The 20,167-nt window shown below is 36.9% G+C and overlaps 1 protein-coding gene across 10 annotated transcripts in view; it reads right to left on the bottom strand.

The window, feature by feature from the left end:
* NFIB (nuclear factor I B) overlaps positions 1-20,167 on the bottom strand; it is a 271,625-nt gene that overhangs the window by 45,252 nt on the left and 206,206 nt on the right. For all 10 annotated transcript variants that reach the window (XM_069880041.1, XM_069880042.1, XM_069880048.1 and 7 more), the window contains exons 5-7: positions 18,580-18,700; positions 16,846-16,964; positions 1,098-1,229 (exon numbers count right to left, since the gene is read on the bottom strand). In XM_069880041.1, coding sequence (XP_069736142.1) covers positions 1,098-1,229; positions 16,846-16,964; positions 18,580-18,700 — 372 coding nt within the window. The remainder of the gene's footprint in view (positions 1-1,097; positions 1,230-16,845; positions 16,965-18,579; positions 18,701-20,167) is intronic.

Raw genomic sequence — 20,167 nt, 5'->3', positions numbered from 1 at the left:
CTCCCTTGACTTGCTGGCCAGACTTCTTTTGATGCAGCCCAGGATACGATTGGCCTTCTAAGCTGCAAGCACACACTGCCAGCTCATATACAGCTTCTCATCGACCAGCACCCCTAAGTCCTTCTCCACAAAGTTGCTCTCAATCATGACATAGCCCAGCCTACACTGAAACTGTGAATTGCCCCAACCCAGGGGCAGGACCTTGCACTTGGCCTTGTTGAACCTCATGTGGTTCTCACAGGCCCACTTCTCCAGCTCGTCCTGGTCCCTCTAGATGACATTCCATTCTTTTCGCATGACAACTGCACCACTCAGCTTGGTGTCATCTGCAAACTTGCTGAGGGTGCACTCGATCTCACCGTCTATGCCATTAATGAAAATATTAAAAAGCACTTGTCCCAGTACAGACCCCTGAAAGACACCACTTGTCACAGATCTCAGTTTGGACATTGAGTCGTTGACCACTACTCTCTGGATATTACCACCCAACTAATTCCTTATCCACCAAACAGTCTATCCATCAAATCCATATCTCTCCAATTTAGAGAGAAGGATATTGTGGGGCACCATCAAAGGCTTTACAGAATTCCAGATAGATTACATCCACTGATGTGATTTCAGAAAACAGACACTGAAAAATATTTACCAGGACTCCACCTCTTTAGACAGAGCATTCAAAAGAAATACTGGTGCACACTTCATCGTGTTACATAGTGAACATGGTTGTGACTTCTTTTGTGTATTAAAAGCTGCCTGCTCTGCTAATTAAAAACCATGTAGTCATAGCAACAATAATAACAAAGGATGTAGGTGAAAGAAGTGAAGATGGGGAGTTTTTCCATTCACTTTACAGCTTATTTTATTCACTGGTTAGTCCTAAATCCTTTGCAGTGACTTGCAGCAGTTAGACTATCTGCACTGAGTTTATAGCATTCCTACAAGAATACTCTAGACTCTTCCATTTCTACATCCATCAGTATTATTAAAGGGATTGGATTTCCAAGAAAAAACTGTAAAATGCATCACAATCTGATTGCAGGAATGGAGAACAGACTAAATGAACAGGGAGATATTTCTTCCTCCCCCATAACCCTCACCACTGTGTGCAACTCCTGGGATTCCTGGGTGATGATGCTGGGGAAAAGTGCTCAGTCTTGGTGAGGAATCTTGGGGAGAAGTAGGACTAAACAAAGGCTTTTCAGGTTTCTTCATTGTAGGAGAAGACATATCTGCAACAGAAAAACAATGGAATAGTGGCATGAGCTTAGAAGCCTGTCTCAGAACACATCGTTTTATAGACTAAAGATATTTATACTGTCCTTGCATAAATATTGTCTGCTGACCCAACTCCCCTGTGACCAATAAACTAATTTTAAACTATTGCTTTCAAACTTGAGAATGAATAATAACCCTCTAACTGGTCTTTGTCCAGCAAAGCAGAAACTGCATTCCTTTCATACCAGACAAGCCAAATAGTGAAGAAATGCATGTTTTCAGAGCCTCCCTAGACACTTCTCAGCTTCCCAGAACATCACAAAATCATTTGCTCCTTCAACAACCACAAATCCCTGTTGCATATTTTAATGGAACACCTACATTCAGGTGTGTAGGGTAACTGCTATATACATGCCAGTTTAAAGTATTTGCTATTTTGTTATTTCAAAACCCAATCCTTCCCCTTACCAAAACCATAGTGAAAAAAATGTGACCTCACTAAGAATAAAAGATACTTTAACCTCTCTATCTCATATTTTCTCTGCCTCAAGTAGTCTTCCCACTTCTTCCCTCCAGTTTCCCCGTCACCAAAAACACCTCTTTAGAGCTCACTGTGTGAAGACAACACTTTAGTAGGGGCAAACATATGATTTCTATCACACAGGGTTACTGACTGCATAAAGCAAAATACTGGATTCTTCCTGAAAGTTTAAATTAATTAAAAAACATTTGTTGGATTTTGCACCAAATTATTTCAAGTTAATTCTAATAATTTATAGGCCACACATCAGTATCATAAGTGGATTCCATTTCAAATCAATAACACTAATTCATATTTAAAGCAAAGTTAATCTCATAAGTACTTTACTGGATTGGGGCCACATTGCAGTGTACTTTCCTACACAAACCATGTTAGCACCTTAAAGAGATTTTGGCACTTTTAATATTGGCACACTGTATTGTGCTATTCTGGGGAACACACAATCTTCTCAGAAGTGAAAGACAGGTCTGCAAAATGTAAGCGCTTATTAAGCACAAAATGGACCAGTGCTTTCTGAACTGGCCGGAGTTTAAGGGTGGGTTTTCACCCTGACAACTGTACTTAGGGCAAGACCCAACAAACTGAGAGACCATTTTTCTGCTCTGCCTCATCCCATGTTAAGCCCTGCACAGGCACTAGAACCAGACCCAGAGCAAACTCTGCCAGTGCCCCTCCACCACCCCACTGCAACTCATCTGCTCCACTTTGGTCCTGCATACTAAGTCTGCTGATTTCCCAGACACCCTGCAAGGATCACTTCTTTAGGAAGGCAGTTGGGAAAGGATTTTATTGAGTGACACAATACATTCAACAAGAGTGAGGAATTGCTTTACAACAGAGCAATTCAGCACTCAGTTTTAACACGTATTACAAAGGTTACTACATGCCTTTTCTTACAGTGATCTGTTGCAATTTTATGTTGTTATCAAAGACACTGAGCACTCACAAAGGCATCTCTAGATGTCTTATACAAAATTGTTATTGAGGAAGAAAACAAAGGAAAGTTTTGTGTTTTTTAATCTACCAGCAGGTAGCAAAGACAAAGTTGCCAAATGGTTACAGTTTTGTGGAAAGCATTCTGCTAAGCTAAGAATTTTTAAAATTTAAAGAATGATTTATTTAATTGAGTTTTGCATAGGCAAGCAAGGGAAATAAGACTACACATTAAATCTGGAATGATTTTCAAATATTTCATTATGTTTTATTTTCTGCTCAATTTACAGGCCTAGTTTCTTCATACAAGGCTCTAGTTCCATCAGAGCAAGAAAATTCACACATCCCCACAGCAGATGTAAAGTCCAGAATAAAACCAGCTATTGTCTTTGTACTGTTGTTCTGCATATATCCAATCTGTCTCTGCAGAAACACTACGTTGTTACAGCTTGAGAAAAAAAAAAGATGTGTGCCTAATAGCTTTTAGACACAGCCTCCCACTACAAAACTGTGGTCATTGATATTTGTCACAGAACTTATCAGTGACCAAATATCTTGTTGACTCTGCCACTTACAGGCTACCACAAAAGAATGTACAAACATTTTAATTTTATTTCAAATTAGAAGCACTGCATTTAAGTCTCCCTAAGGAAATAACAAATCATGGTCTGGAAGTGGAAAATCTTTTCCATATGTGAACAGCATATACAGCTTTACACATGAAACATGAGAGAACGGGCTGCCTAGCACCTGAAGATCTATATGCATCAGCAGCTTAGAGTTCTGGAATGCAACAGAGATTTAATTTGGTTTGTGACGTTATTATATTAAAAAAGCAAAAGTTGGCATGTTTTTCAGAACTAAAATATTTTTGTTGCTTGAAAGAAGTATGCTATATAAACTGCAATGTAATCAGGGTACCCATTAACCCTCAAGGGGCATCACTAATTTGAAAAGAATCTACTAAAAAGGAGATTGGTGACTATGATAAAACTAGCATTCCCTTCAAAAATGCGTAATTTATTCTTGCTCCTACTTTACAGAAGTAAGAATTGTAGTTAGCACATAGAAAACAGAGACCATAAACTACAAGGCAAACACAATGAACTTCTCATATAGAAGACTGTTTCCTCATTAAGGTGAATGTTACTAGTAGCTGGGAATAGAAAGTTCAGCACTGCCATAAAAATACTCATTACCCACTAAAACAGTGACTTTAAAGCACCCTGCACAGCACACCACAATGAAGCAATTTCAGAAGTCTCATTATATATAGCATAGGCAACTGCAGAGAATAATGGTTGAAGAGCAGGCAGCAGATTCTTTGTTAAAACAATGCACTTGGCATTTAGGAGTAATTCAGATAGCCCCTTCCCCCCTGTGGTCCCCGTGGCTCTCCCCGTGTGGGCTTGGCCATCATAACAGGGCATTCATGCTCCTGCCACTACCTAATAACAGATGTAACCAACAGGGGAGACAGAACAGTACAGGAGTTTGTACAGGTTAGAAAGCAAGGCTGCAGCCATATCCTCCTTGACCAAGAGAGGAAACTTAGAGCCTTAAGAGGAAGACACACAAGTAACGTTTCTTTGGAGAGTTACCAGCTATCAAAATAAAAAATGGAAAAAAAAATTATAAAGTAGTTTTCTGCTGTGTTTAATTTTGCTCAGAAGAAACACTGTCTTTGAATAAAGCAGGATGAAGTAGTGATAATGAGACTTCATATTATTTTGCTAGTGGTTTCTACATAATAGAAAACACACTTTTTTTTCATCTTAAAACACATCTTATTTCTTCCAGGATATGTGATACAGCTAGTAGCGACACAGAATTTGGTTATATATTGATAATTACATAATGAATTACAAACAGAGGTCACAAAAATAGACCATTTGCTCTTACACCTGTATCAAAGTTCCAGGAATGAGACACCAATCTTTATTACTTTGAGAATGAAAATAAAACAGTTTCAAGTGAGATTTTTTTTTAGACTTCTGGAAAAAAAATGCTAAGTACAGATGAAGAGCAGAAAGATGCCAAGAGAACTTGGACAAAGTTATCAAAAGGTCAACAATCAGACATTGTGTCCTGTCCTGCCAAAAATTTTCTTCAAATGTGAAAAACAAGTTTGGTTTTTTTAGTTCTCAAAAATTCTAAATCGTAAATCATTCTTTACCATATTCTCATACTACTCTGGAGATAACAATATCTAGGTCCACAAATAGATGGCATTCTAAAGCATTGTATCAAAGAAAAAAAAGACTTAGGCAAATAATAAGAGTTAGATCATCCCAACTCCCAGCAAGGTAAATCTGTCTGCATAAGAAGGCAGAAGAGCCGCTGTGAAGCATAACGTATGTAGCCTGTTCATCAGTAGCTTGCACAAATCTGGCTCCAGATGTATAACTGTTTGAGACAGCCCGAGGCCACAATTTTGATTAGTTCTAATGTGATAAAATGCTGCAGGGAAAGCATGCAGAAACGTATTTACGTCAGCATTTAATTAAACTGTTGTTCACTTTCAAAGAAACTTAGGAAATACTAATAAGATATGAGTTTTGGCCATTTCCTCATCAAAGCAAAGATGTTCTTCCTCAGTCTGAAGCAGCTCGTCATCCAGGCAGTTCCCTGGACAAATGTCACCTTGGCACACTGCTTAGCAAGCCACCTGTCAGGGGAACTCGGCTGGAATCAAGCAGTGATCCAGGGCAAGTTCAAACATCCACGTGCCTTTTTTCTGGACACCTGATCTACTTTCCTGCTCACCATCACAACAGGCAGATTGCCATTCTTACATTCTTGCATGAAAAAGTACTAAATCTCTTTCAAATCTCATTTATTCTTTAACTGTTCTTATTAGTATCTATTCTACTGCTTATTTCACAAGCCTTTCTTTACAAGGTACGCTCCTGCAGACAACAATCTGTGAAGATTCATTTACAACTCAGGTATAGCATCACCTCCAGTTAAACCAAGTAAAAAATATTTGACTTACTGTATATATAAAAGTAGAGAAAGCAGCAAAGCTATGGAGTCTACGGCACCACTGGCAAGCTATAATATGCAACCTTTCATGCTACAGTTTTAAACAAACTGCTTTTTTAACAGAAGCTGTACCTGGGATAATTTCTGGTGGCTGAAAACACTATATACATGACATTCAGCTTGGCCTCACTCTCCACTGTCCACACCACATCTGGTAGATGTGCTTGTGTGAAGCATATATGAAAACATAAATAAAATTTTAAATTCATACCGGACAGCTGTATGACAATGATGAATCATGACAAAATCCACTGCATTCAGAAGAATCATTTTTGGTTTACACCCGTGCATGTGAATAATGAGAAGAGCCACTCTGCACAGGCAGAGTCAGCCTGAAAAATCATTAATTTTCAGATGTATTCAGTCTGATTTTATTTAACACTGTAAGTACTGTGTAACCATAGACCTTAATAAAGCACCTAACCAGAATATTGACAGCTGAGTGACTCTATAGCACAATCAACTCTCATTTGTAAGAAAAAGCCTTTGTTAAATCTGTCCTAAAGACTTGGCACTGAGGCTAGATGGAAATCAAGAATCCTGAAAATCAAAACATTTTAATTCGTTTATTGTATTCACAAGAAAAGAAACAGTGAAACATTTTTCTGAAAAAATAAGAGAGAAAGACAGATGTGTCTGAACAGCTTGGTATCCGAGATACTCTACACCTAGAACAAAGACTTGTTAGAATACCTGTTCAGTATTAGGCAGAGATCAGGCTTTGTATCTAGCTCTCCTGATTATCCAAACGTGTTCCCTAATCATTGGCGTGTTGGTGTCACGCTCCCCCGACTGTAAGTTTTATCTTTATCACCTATATTTTTTTTTATTTCCACAAAAAAATCTGTTCTGTTAATCAATGTTATCCTCACTGGTAAATCAACGAAACAAGACACAAAAATAATCATGATCGGGTAAGTTCCTTGACTTTCTGAGCCACATAAAGCAAGTATCAGTGTGAAGGCCCTTTTAGTTGCTTTTGAGAGAAACAATGAGGTCTTACATGAAGAGATATACATATGGTGCTAAGCAGCTGAGAGTGTTCTAAACTTAAGGGGCAGCCTTAAGTTCTGGTTTGAAGCCTTAAGATTTGAAGAGAACTGCTCTCCGTACTTCAAAAAGTTTAATCTCCATTTTATCTTTACTACAACATCAAGTGTAAAAAAGCATTTTATATATTAAAATTTTATACAAGAATAGAATATTTCAGTGCATAAAAATTTGATAAGCTCCCATCTTCAAATCAGCCTACTTGAAGCCAATGTTACTTTTGCAGGCACACCTCTGATGTGCAATCCAGTCTATCAGTCTGTGACACTGATTTTCCTAACAGGAACCATGTCCACAGTTAATCAAACACTCTGTTGTGTTGCTTTGCCATTTCACAACAGAAAAACCATTTCAATGTATTATCTTTTGTGATTTGTAGTGAAAAATGTAAGAAGAGGAACTAGCCTAGAATTTCTTTCAATGCCATTTTCAGTACTGCAAGTTGGCAAGCAAAACATGACAACAATATTGCTATTCAGCAAGGCAACAACAAAACAAGAATAAATTTCTTACAATTGGAACTTAATTCTACCTTGTTCATTCTCTGTTAATTTTTTTCTAATAAATTACATTATTTTATTTTTAATTGCTCAGTATTAATATACAGAAGAGAAGAAAGTGATCCCAGAACTTTCACATAGTCAGAAACCCTTTAGATGGAGTAAGCATGTCATTCTTCTCATCCTAACTCACAAGCAGACTTGCAGAATATTGTATTCCATTTCCAACCGTTACATTATGGAGGATGTGTCAACCTTGTTGATTTTCTTTTCCTGAACAGAAAGAGGTTTGGACAAAAGACAGAGGAGTTGTATCTACCTACCCTCATATCTTTCAACATACTGCATGGGGAGAAGGAAGAGGTGGGGGAAAACTCAGATGAGTCTCTGTGCAAAAAAGTGCTTTCTGTTGGTTTGAGTGACTAACTGTATAAAGTAGGACAATCAAATTTCTTCATAACATTACTGATCATCCTACTTCTTATGGAGAGAGAGGAAAACAACTCAGTACAGTTCTTGTTAAAATTATATACATTGGCTTTTAAAAAGTATAACTGTAGTGATTTTTTTTAAGTTAGAGTAATTAGGAAAAGTAACCTTTTTTTTAACCTTTTAGGAAAAGTAACCTTTTTTTCCTCCAGTTTTAACAAAAGGCAGTTTATAAATCAGGAGAAAATGAAAGACACGATAGTCAGATTAGAAATTTAGTATTGAATATGTACACATCAAAAACATCCACATCACAAATTTTAAAAAATGTTTAACAGCAGGGTGCACAGGACACAGGGATCTAATCTCACAACGGTTGTTTGACTGTATCATATGACATGTAAGTAATTAACTGCCACACTGAAAATACTATTTCTATTTCTATTTAAATTTACATTTATCCCCATTAAGATTAGGCTGAAACTATGGCCGACTATTCTGAAAGAAAAGGGACCAGTGATTTTTCACCCTTACCTTTCAAACCCACCTTGTCACTCCTCATCAGAAAGTAACAGCAAACCTCCCAGCAGAAGTTCAGCAGCAGCATGACTATGTTATCAAACCTGCACTATTTCTTGTGAGGAGAAAAATACCTCTTTCTAACACTCAGCAACCTGCTGGCCAGTCTTCTTCACCCTACGTTGTCTCATACCAGAAGCACTGTCCAGTTGTGAGATGTCTAAGACATAAGGGCCACTAGAGAGACCATGGGGCATTGGGGTGTTGCTGCTGGAGGGAGGTGAGAATGTCTCCATCACATCTGCAGTGACCACAGAGTCCAGCAACAGAGTGCCAGACTTCAATTCTGCAGCTGCCTCTCCTACCTCACTTCTTCCTACAACTTCAGACTCATTTTATCCAACCACCTCTTTACCAGCACATCAGATGTCATATGGGAAGTACTTAGGAGTAACCCAGAGCTCAGTGGGGAGGCTACCTTTTAAAAATGGAGCAGGCACAGCAAGAAATGAGGCTGACTTTGGAAAAGAGATGAAAAGCACAAGAATATAAGCACAATGTTGGTGCCACAAAGAAAGTAGTATAACAAATATACTAATATACACACTGTCATTAAAAAACCCACATGAGGCTTCAAGTACTCTGCACTGGCGTAAAAAGCCCTTAAGCAGTTACAGTGTACTTTACGTACTCAACTACTTTTTTTAGTTAACTTCACACTTTAGAAATGGACTGGGCCATTTCATCATATATGAATCATTGTGAAGAGACGCAATTCCAGTAGACAGTTGGGATACAAGAGCGTTATAGGAGACTGAGAGAAGATATAATTTAAAAGCCAAACAAATTATAAAGACTTTAAGAGTACATTTTAATCATTTATTAAGTTATCCTACAGAAAGTCAACCAAACTCCAATGAAAAATGCACAGCTATAACATCTCCTTAATGCTGAGAATCTAAGGAACTTGGCTAGAAAATTAAATCAATATTGTAACTTTAACTGCAAAAGTCAGAGAGGTATTCTCAATTTCTAATGCAATAAGATTAAAAGGCATTTGAGACAAAACAATGTAAGGGATGTTGTTCATTTAGAAGCATTTAGGTTATGGCACCTCCTTTTTATTAATCTTATAGTCTAAACTGGTAACAGTTGAGGATGGTTTAATAGGTGTTCTATTTTAATTCAATTGTAGCTTTACCTGGGGAATGATTTTAAACTGACATAAAATCATTAGCTCAAACTGAAATATACTACTCTGATAAAGTTTGATACAGTTTTATGAAAGCAGTAAAAAATAGAAATTATGAATCTTTTCAAACGTATTTGTGTATACAGCAAAGAAACAAACAATCTAACAATGAAGACAAAAAGTTACAATCAGTAAGCTAAATTAATTTTTTCCATCTCATGAATGTAATGTAAATGGAAAAAAAATATGTCAGTGCAGACATCTATGATTCATGAGCTACTAAATGCCTATTCTTTAGGTAAATGAAGATATTCTGCACTGCATACCATAGATCATAAAGAATAATACTTAACCTACAATTTCTAATAAGAACTGACCAGTTTCAAAAGTACTAATGAAATCTCTTATTCAGCAACATTGGAATAGGACAATTATGCATTATAACTCCTGGACCAAATCTTGCATTAAGACATGCATTTTATCACTAATATCAATAAAAGGACATCCAGGGCCACCATCAACCTAGCAGGATGTTCTGTGTCTGTTCATCACAGAGTAAGTCCTACACATACAAGAAAAATATTTTGCATTTACACCTTTCACTGATGTATACAGAAGATACATATGCTAGCCCTGATTGTATTCAGCAAATCACACATGGAAAACATGAAGTAATAGACTTTGCCACAATACATTACTCAAAATAAAAGACAGAGAACCTATCATGAGATTTTTACAGTGCATTTACTGAGTGAATAGCAGCTATTTCCAGGAACAAAAATAAAGCAAACCATTTTTTATGCTTCCTATTCAATCTCCTAATGTATTTGTCTTTCTGTCTGTATTTCTAAATATTTCATTACTCCTCATTCATTTCGAAACTGAAGTGTATATGGGCTGAAGGAAAAGCTAGTTCCCAGAGCAGAAATTTCCTCATCTGCTATTCTGAATGTCTGAAGATACTTACGAACAAATTGTAAATTGGTCTAAAGTTATTCTAAACACAAAAAACCAGATATAATCTCTGTTGTTTAATTTCTGGAGAAAGTGTAAACTTAACATCATTCTCCTCCAATAATGGAGGATGCAAATTTTCCTGATGTACAAACCACTACACTCATTTCAAGATAATGTTCATGCTTTGTCCTGTTCATGCTTTTTCTCTTTCTCTGCCTTTTTAAATAAGCAATTGAAAGTTCATCTATTTTTTCATTAACTAGTGTCTTTCAAGATTTAACAACAGAAAAGCACTTTTCATCTTTATAAAAGTAATGTATAACTATTTCACATACCAGCAGTTTTCTCTTGTAAAATTGCCACCATGTAAACCAAAAGTAAACCAATTCCCTATTAATTTTAAATGTTTTGACTGTCGTGGCAGAACTACTGATTTTTAACAAGTAGACATAATGCTCATTCATTGAAAACTAGGAGTGTCTTGTTCTGCAGCCAAGAAGAAAGGTGAGACTCCAATTGCACCCTCCCAGGCAAGTCTTCCTTACTAATGCCGTTATTTGTTACCATGATGCCACTTCCAGCATTATAGCAGCCAACAGTCTAAGAGAAGCTTTGGTTAAGAATTTTCCCTGGAAATATACTCTGAAAAGTTGCTCCGGTGAAAAATACCTCTCATTTTATGAATGTGAGGTCACAAAAACTTATCAAGTGGCAGCATCTGACTACTGTGCACACACCATTTTAAAAAATGGAAAATTCAGACAGATCCATAAGGTGTGCATGGGTGTGTGTGTATAAATATATGACAAAGGCATGTGTGTGTGTGTGTATACATTGATTAAAGCGTAATTTGAAATATTAAAAAAATCAGTGACAGATGTACAGAAGCTACTAACAAGACATAAATTGCTCTAAAACATGCTTAGGCATACAAGGATATTGAGACTCAAACAAAGTCAAAACCAGAGAAATACATTTAAGAGATATATATCAAGGTAAATGATTTCAAGATGAATTAATCTGTTACATGGAGTCTATATGTTTCTAAAGCATTAACCTTCAGAAAGAGCACCAGAAGCTTGAAAAAATCCTGAGCTCTGTCCAACAAAGGGCACCAAAAAGCCAAGGTGATTTGTTACCAGTCGCAACTCCTGGATGACATTAACTACTTCCTCCTTTAGTTCCCTCACTTCAGAAATGACATCTTTGATGGTCCATGAGAAGAAGGCCCAAGAAAGAAAGAGCCATCAGGAAGGAGCCCAGTTGGGACGGATTGTCCAGTGAGTGGGGAGAAAGCAAAAGGGGTTAAGTGTCCAGAAGAGGGGTATCCAACAAAGAGGGCTGGGACCTGAGAAGTGCATGGTCCAACAGATGCTGGCCAATCAACAGGTGAAGGCAGTCCAGCTATTTCCGTTTTAATCATATGCTGGCATCTTGACTCTTGACTGTTCGTAGAGGTAGGTGAGGTATAAGGGAGTGAACATGATGAATAAACTGTAAAATTAAAATTCACTTCATTGTATACTGACAGTCGCTCTTTCCAGACACCTGACTACCACATAAATCCACATGAATCTAACCACTTTTATCATGACCAGCATGCATTGATTATAACCCCTGTTTTATTTATTTACAGCATACACAGCAGTGTAATACTAAAACAGTAAAACAGATCTTAAGGACAAATACTGAAATTACCTGTAATTATATTAATGCACTTTGTCAAGCTAGTTTTCGGAAGAGAAAATGGTGCGCACACCATTTTCTTTACTTCGGGTATCCCTGTTTCTTATGAGTTAAGGAAAAAGTAGCTGGTTTCCTTACCAGCTAATAAATCAAGATGTGCAACAACAGTTGATCCTAACTGGTTTTTATCCACTGCACTAGTTTCATTATACATATTTTTTAATAACTTCCTTTTCATACAGAGAGGGTGATTTTTTTCCTTCACTGTGCAAAATTTTAACCTCCTAATTTCTAAAACACTCAGTAAATTTACTTGTGCAGCAACTTCCATTTATTTCAGAAACTACTCCTACACTACTATATGAACCTAAAATTTAGTTTAATATAGAAACATGTGAAGCATTTGGTGAACATAACCTGGAAAGAGGAAGACTGCGAGAGATTTACAGCAAACTATATTTTAGATATACATATATTTCCAACTGGTAGAAATGTAAGTTAGACATGCTCCAGACATTACTGAAGTTAAGAAAAAGCAAGGTACTAGAGAGAACAAATAACTTGTGCAAGATCTGAGAGCAGACAATTTAACTCCTCATCGCATATGACGGCTCAATTTCTAAGTAATGCACCATTCTCAGAGATGACTTTTCACATTCTTAGGTTCTGGATTTTTCACAGATGGTTAGTTACTTGAAAGGCTAATACTAGAGAGAGAGTTTGGGGAAAATCTTGCAGTTATAAACCTGCCTACTTACTCTGCAGGAAGACCTCACTCCTGTTTAAAAATATCATGCAAGTAGAGTTGTATTTTAAATACTTTAATATAGTAAAAATAATGGCACAAACTACAGAGTCCTCTCATAATAACTGTATGCATGAACATTCAAAAACAACACTGGAAATCCACTATATACTTTATAATAAATCTGTTTCTGAAATAGTTACACATACTCTTTTGGCTATATATATTTTCAAAATAGTCACAAACTTTTGCAAGACAATGAAGTAAACTCCAGGACAGTTTCATGGCTTCACAATCCTTTCTTTTCTTCTACAAGAGTTCACTATCTGACTTCAGTAAGCACAAATAAAAATTTTTTTTTTAGTACTGATTGTGGTTAATTAGAGGTCTTTTATATTTTTATATCAGAACAATTATATGCATAACAATACTAGAGCACTGGATAATGAAGCCACTACTCATAACCTTTCACAGACTGGCTTTGACCAATTTTATGCCATCCAAAGTTCCCATTTCTCACATATGCTTACTTATTTCTGCACAAAATCACGTCTTCGAACAGCCAACACCCCTAAAACAGATTATAAAATGCAACATCTGGAAATCTTATCAAAACGTTTTTTGAAGTATTATGACAGGAAGAAGATAAATAACAGCAAAAGGACAAAGTGTGGAGCTTTCAACTGAAAGCTGTGTTATATGAAGAAGATTTTATTGTAGTGAGGCTAGATGTCTTTTTCTTAGTTTCACAAATGCCACACACAAGTATTCCTGTAGTCATGTTCCTGTCTTTCACGATGCATACTTGCACAGTAGAGGGAGGAACTGTAGAAACTAAGGATTACAATAGAATTACTCACAGAGAATCACTCTTCTCCTGGTGTCTACTAACCTACTAAACTACATGATATTCATGAATCTAACCTTTTCCACTCCGCTGGAAATTTTCACCTGTCACGCTTAATCTCAGTATCCTTCTGTGTTACCCATAAATCTTTGTCCCACTCTCTCCATCCAAATGGTTTGATTCTACTTAGACACCTAGGAGACTCCTAACTGCTTTATTCAAACGCATTTCATTGTTTCGTTGTGACTACCTGTGGTTGCAAACTACCACTGCCACCTCATTTCTGCTGCTTTACAAATGCATCTAAACAAAGATATGAAAAGATTTCATGATAAAAGAATTTTTCAAATCTACATCATTTCTATTTCTATGAAAATACATCATACTCAGGTGTGCATATGAAGAAACCATACCTATTTCAGGCCAGAAGTTAGAGACTTTGCTTTGTCAGGTTCAAAACAGAGATAATGAAACTGAAATCAATAATGATATATATTAATATCAAATCTTTCCCTGGTTTCATTTTTCTTAGAAAAATAAAATTGTATCATAGCGAAAGAGAAGCTACTTATTATAAACATGCCTCTGCATAGTCTTATTTGTGGGTGCTGTGGAATGATTTACACTTCTGGTGCTGATGACCTTTGAAGACTGCCTGGAAAATCAGTGTTTGTTGGAACTACATTAGCATCACCTAGTGACACTGGATGAACACAAATGTGATCCTATAAATAGCTCCTATTTTCTTCATTTATGCATAACCTCATATAACATGTAGATCTCTATGGGAGAGACGGAAGTAGCACCTTTGGTGCAGAAATTACCTCCAAACTTTTATTTCTGATATCTTTGTGCTTGCAGGCATGGGTAAGTAGAATATGTCTTCACAAATACCCTATTCTGGTAAGACCTCTGCATCCAAAAGGAGCTTTACGCAAACACACACCAGGATGAAGATGACACAAGCATTTAACAAATCAGCAGCAGAATATGTATGTCAGAAGCTGTGACATACCACTTCCAAGTGAGGTGAGGTACCAATGACAGGCATTGTTGTCATTATCTTACAGTGTTTCCACAGCAGCAGAATAACCTCAGAGCATGACTGAAGCCAGACAAATTGTCAGCAAGAAAAGGCTTATGCCTCCCTCAGTATAATGATTTTCAGACTGGATATATAGTGATATATCTATCCCTCTGCACAAATGGAAGAACGTCTCGAGGGAAAAAACAAACCTGAAGTTCCTCATAGTGCTCAAAGACAAACCCTTTGCCCAAGATCTGGCGAAATTTCTCGAGGGTCAGCAATGCTGGAGAACAGGATAATCAGGAAGGAATGTAAACTCCAGAAAGCAAATATAAAATGCGCTGATTCAAGTCTATCTCTTCTATGCTCTCTCATCATTTTGGAGTTCACTAGTTTATGAAACATACAAAGAATTAAAGGCTGCTTGAGTCCAGAAGTCTAGCTACCCAATGGCACAGAAATTAAGTAAAGGTTAATTGTAAATCTACTCAAGCAATCTGAATAATGTCATTGTTCACTACTGATAAAAGCGTCATTAAGAAAGATGGTAAAACTGAATAAATCCAGCGTTAACACAGCACAGTTCTTTGCAAGCAGACTGACTCAAGCTAAAAAAGCAATTATGATAGCTGAGAACGATAGAGATCATCTGTGAAAAGTTCTATCAGCAGGATTCGGGCTCAGCCATTCATGTGGCACTGCATTTTTCAGAAGCCCCTGTAGCTCACTCAGCAGAACAAAAGGACTTAATTTCACAAGTGGGGTTATGTAGAGAACACTTCGGAAAGTAATGATAGGCTGTTTTCCCTATAACCACAGAAACAACTTATTTAAAAGCACAATAATTAGTTAAAGTACAATCCTATTTTCTTTTATTAAAAATTGTAACGAAGTGTCATGGCAAAATAGGTAACAGTCACAGAGGAAAGTATTTCACACCAGGAATGATTCTTGCTGATAAAACTGCTATTTTGCTGCTCTTAAGTTTGGTTACACAAAGCCACAGGCAAGATTTAAAAAAACAAAGTATCAACAGCGAATGCTTCAAACAGCTAGAAATAAGAAAATGTCAGAGCCTCCACGAGAAACAAACTGTACAAAAGAAACAGCAAAGACTTGTAAACATTGTGTGACAGGAACAGCCTCATTATGAGAATATAGATCAGAGTAGGCAGAAGCAGATTAAAAGGAGACCAACTATAACGAATATGTGAAAATAAAAGGCAGCTAAATTAAATACCAATCACATGCTGCCTTTCACACAAAGATGAAAGACAGAACTTAGCAGGGGGAAAAAAAAAGAAGCAGCCTAAAACAATAAAAAAATTAAGTAAGACCAAAAGGTTGGTTGGTTACTGAAGAACTGAGAGCACTGATGTGCAGTGGATGTACAAAAGGAGAGCAAACATCGGAACATCTGCAAAGGAAGCAACAGTGTGTCTCCTTCTCTATTTCACTTTTACACACTGTGCTGTACATTTCACAGACTCTCCAAATACTGCAGCACCTCAGCCACAGGATCCATTAACCAATGCTGTTCAAATAAACGTGTGTTTGAACATCTTTTCACATCACAAAGGTGAAGGAAGAAATTGCGCTAAGCATCTAGGCTTGTAATGCATACTTTTTTCTCCATGCAAACACGTTCCTTGCTTGTAATAACTGAAAACACAACTGTTATAAACATCCTATACAAGGGCTCTTCAGAAAATAGTCTATCATCGGACCTGTTCTGAGTCACATAGTACTGACTAAATGCACATATAGGAGTCTGTATGGTAAAGCAAAAACTCAGTAAACTAACATTGACTCAACCATAGTATAGAGATGGTTTGGCTTTTATTTGAAACCGTTCTACTTAAAATTCTGTTGGGATGATCACAGCATACACAGTATCAAGTACCTCACTTGCCACACATCGTTTCAAACAGTAGATAAAGCAGTTAGCAGATGGAAAAATTATTATACATTGTTTATACCATATGCCATTGACTGTTGGTTTTAACTGCATTTTTAAAACCAGTAAATACACATCCTAGACAGAAAAATAATGATTCTTCTTAAAAGCCACCTTTTTGTTTGAGTAATGGAAAGGTAGATGAAGAAATTTACTGTGTATTTGAATATGTTTTGAGGTAGAATGGTCCTGTGTTACTCACCTTGATCTCTTTCATGCCATGTCCGGCTCCCCGCAGCTGGTGAATTTGGAGAAGGATAAAAGTCTCCTGTCGGGCTTGGCTCCATATTTTCATCTATGGAGATAGTTTTGGGTCTTTTGCTGTTGAAATAATGTAAGATTTGGCAGTGAATATGATATGCAGCTAGTATATTCAACAAGTATTTCAATAGACCATAACTCAGGCATACAAACACCTAAAGAAGTGGATATCAGAGCTTACTTATACAGACAACGTTATTTAATAATATGTAATGCAGCTGTGCGCTTGCATTTTTCATGTGATTTAATACTTCAAAGTTGGCATGAATGGGTAACATATAAAAACCTGAAAGTAGTTGGCTGAACAACCACAAACCCAGTTCATGTAACCTACCAAAAAATGTTTGTGTCATGGAAGTGTTAAACACTACACAGAAACCATGAAAGCAAAACAAAGCACTGGAAAACTATTACTAATAAAGTCAAGGTAAACCAGGAACTTTGCTAAATGTGTTAATAAGGAAAAAATGTAGTTTACTCTATTTCACCGGGTCAAAATCCTAAGCTTTTCAAAGGGGTATAGCCTGAAACAAAGTCTTTTCATTTTAGACTAGTTTAATTAAAAACAACAAAAGGCCAATATTTCAAGTCACACTATATAAATAAGGCAGCACTTCAATACAGTGGAGGAATGTCAAATTTCTTCATAACAACATATAATGAAGCTGTTGTGCTGGCTGCCAAAGAAAACCAGGATGAAGGTTTTACCGGTGGTATTATTATTATTATTAATATTATTTCTATTATTATTACAATGTAGACAACACTACGAGAATTAATGTATCCATTTCTGAAATGCACTAGGAGAACTGTCAAGCCAAAAATACAATGGAATTAAATGAATAAAAGCAAAACAACTAAGAACCAGACACTTTTGGAAGAGCTCTCCAGCCCTCGACTGTCCTGATAAATCCTGTCCTACTGTGCAGACACTTCCTGACTTGCTGGGGTGCAGAAACATGGGGTAATGAGAGGTCCTATAGCACTTATGACTTCATGGTACATCAGGAGGTTTCAGAAAAATCAAGGGGCTCCAGGGGTATGACAAATAGTACATTATACAGAAGTCAAAAGGAGGGCACAGCAGGTTCTCCACCTCTGTGGGCCCTCTAGCTGCACCTGAGGGAGGAGCAGACTTGAGAAATGGGTTCATTTTGAAGCAAGGAAGATGTGGGGCCTTCAGATCAAACTGCCTCTAGCAGGCTCTTGGAGACCCTTGAGAAAAACTAGAGAGCATGCGACTACTTCACACGCTTCTCCTTGCTCCTACTGTGCTAGAAATGCCTCTTGTAAGAATGAGGCAGGAAACACAATTTCATGAGGTGGGATGACACTACAAATATAATTCTTCTTTATATAGCTGTTCTAACGTCTTTTCCACAGGAAACAGTGTATGTCCCAACACATCTTCCAGGATGGAGGTCCAACAGGGAGCCACAAGACAGCCTTTGGGCCTGCAACCACACTGTGGCATCAAGCCCTGCCAGCAGGCTCCCAGTTGCTAGACCTTCCTGCAACTCAGCAGCAGTTTCTCTATAGTTTCTCTCTATTAGTAGCCTACCTCACAAAATCAGAGGAAATTCAGAAAATAGTTGGCTTTGGACAGTATTTGTAAACTGCTTGTCCCACACTATAAAAACCTAGTTAAACATTAGCACTTATTTCTAGCTTTTACCTGCTTGGTGGAGAGGACAAGGACCTCTGTAAGTTTACACCCGAATTCATATCATGGTAATATGGCTGGCTCGGAAGCTCTCCAATTGGGAAGTTCACTCCAGTTCCCTGGGTTATGGGTGCTGAAAAACACATCATCATATCAAGTCAAAGTTAAACTTCTATCTTTTTAGCTATCTCTTCATTTTTACCTCCAGGAAAAACATCAAGATGTTACTACATATATCTAATATTCTGCCCCTTGCAGAAACCAAGCACAGACAAGTTCTATCAATGTTTATATGGCTAAAAAGTGAATTATCTTCCCTGATCCATAGAAATCCCTTGGACTTTATGCAGACATAATATACTTGTTGTATAACAGATAACCTGGAATCATCAGTCTGAAAAAGGGAACACAAACCTCAGCATAAAGATAAGCCTTCTGTAGAAGAACTTTTATAATGAATGAGGCAAGGTTTATAAGGCTAGCCAACATTACTTATGAAAGAACTGAAATAATTGAACAATAAGAACTGTCTAAAAGGACAAAATCGGGGACACAAAAATTCTTCTGCCCTTAATGTTAACTCTTTCATATTAATAATAACCTTCTCTGCTGTCAGCATGTTTTGCTGCCTCCTTTTTCTTTCACGCAGAGCCACAGGTTCTGCTTTGAATGTGTAGACTTACACACAAACACACACACACACAGCATTATCTTTACCTCCTTACACAGTCTGTGTACCATATGTCTTAGCATTTCAAGAATAAATTATATGTTACATATCATGGTGTATTTACCTTTGTTCACTGTCTGTGCATTGTGCATTTTAACTACTTTTGGCACTTAAAAGAATAATTGCATGTTGTGTAATGCATTTGAAGGTTTGTATTTTTCCTGACAGTTAAAGTACAACACTTGTGGCTTGAGGTTAAACAAATGCATGGTAAGAAAACCCACAGAAACCACATGCATTAAAGCTTATTATTAGAAGTATATTGTGTATAACAGCTGCAGAAGGTATGATTTCATAACATAACTACAATATTGATTCCTTTTTTAATCTGAATATCCTGGTACTTTAAAATGTATTTAGCCACCTGGAACCTAAAACAAAGCTGTATTTTGCACTTCCTTAGCTGCCTAAACCAGCAAAATCATATCTTCATCAGGCACAAAAAAAGAATCTGTTTTAACATTGCATGATGGCACTGCCTAGTATTTTGTGAAAGACTTAACACAATTTTACTTGCTGAATATGAATTTCTGACCACAGAAAATGAACTGATATGTGCATCTTAAAGCTCACTAAGGAAATTAAATTCTTTAAGCATCCTAATGTGGCATGAATTACCTCCATTGTAAAATCTAAACAGACAGTTTTGTAAACTTGTGCCTCTCTGCTTTTGTCTTCACCTCATCAGAAAAGAGATATTCCTGGACCATTTAGTTGTTACAAAGTAGGTGTCACCACTGAGGATGCTTCTAACTCTAACTTTCAAGTATTTCTGTTCACTTCCTAGTGAAGTCTTAAAAGAAACACTTGAATAGAGTTGATACTAACGGGAGAAAAGAAGCATTCAGAAAGCAATGTCAAATGAAAATA

This window comes from Phaenicophaeus curvirostris, chromosome Z (genome assembly GCF_032191515.1).
Source record: "Phaenicophaeus curvirostris isolate KB17595 chromosome Z, BPBGC_Pcur_1.0, whole genome shotgun sequence".
Taxonomy (NCBI): domain Eukaryota; kingdom Metazoa; phylum Chordata; class Aves; order Cuculiformes; family Cuculidae; genus Phaenicophaeus; species Phaenicophaeus curvirostris.
The sequence above is the reverse complement of the archived record's forward strand: the minus strand, read 5'-3'. Positions and strand labels throughout refer to the sequence as shown.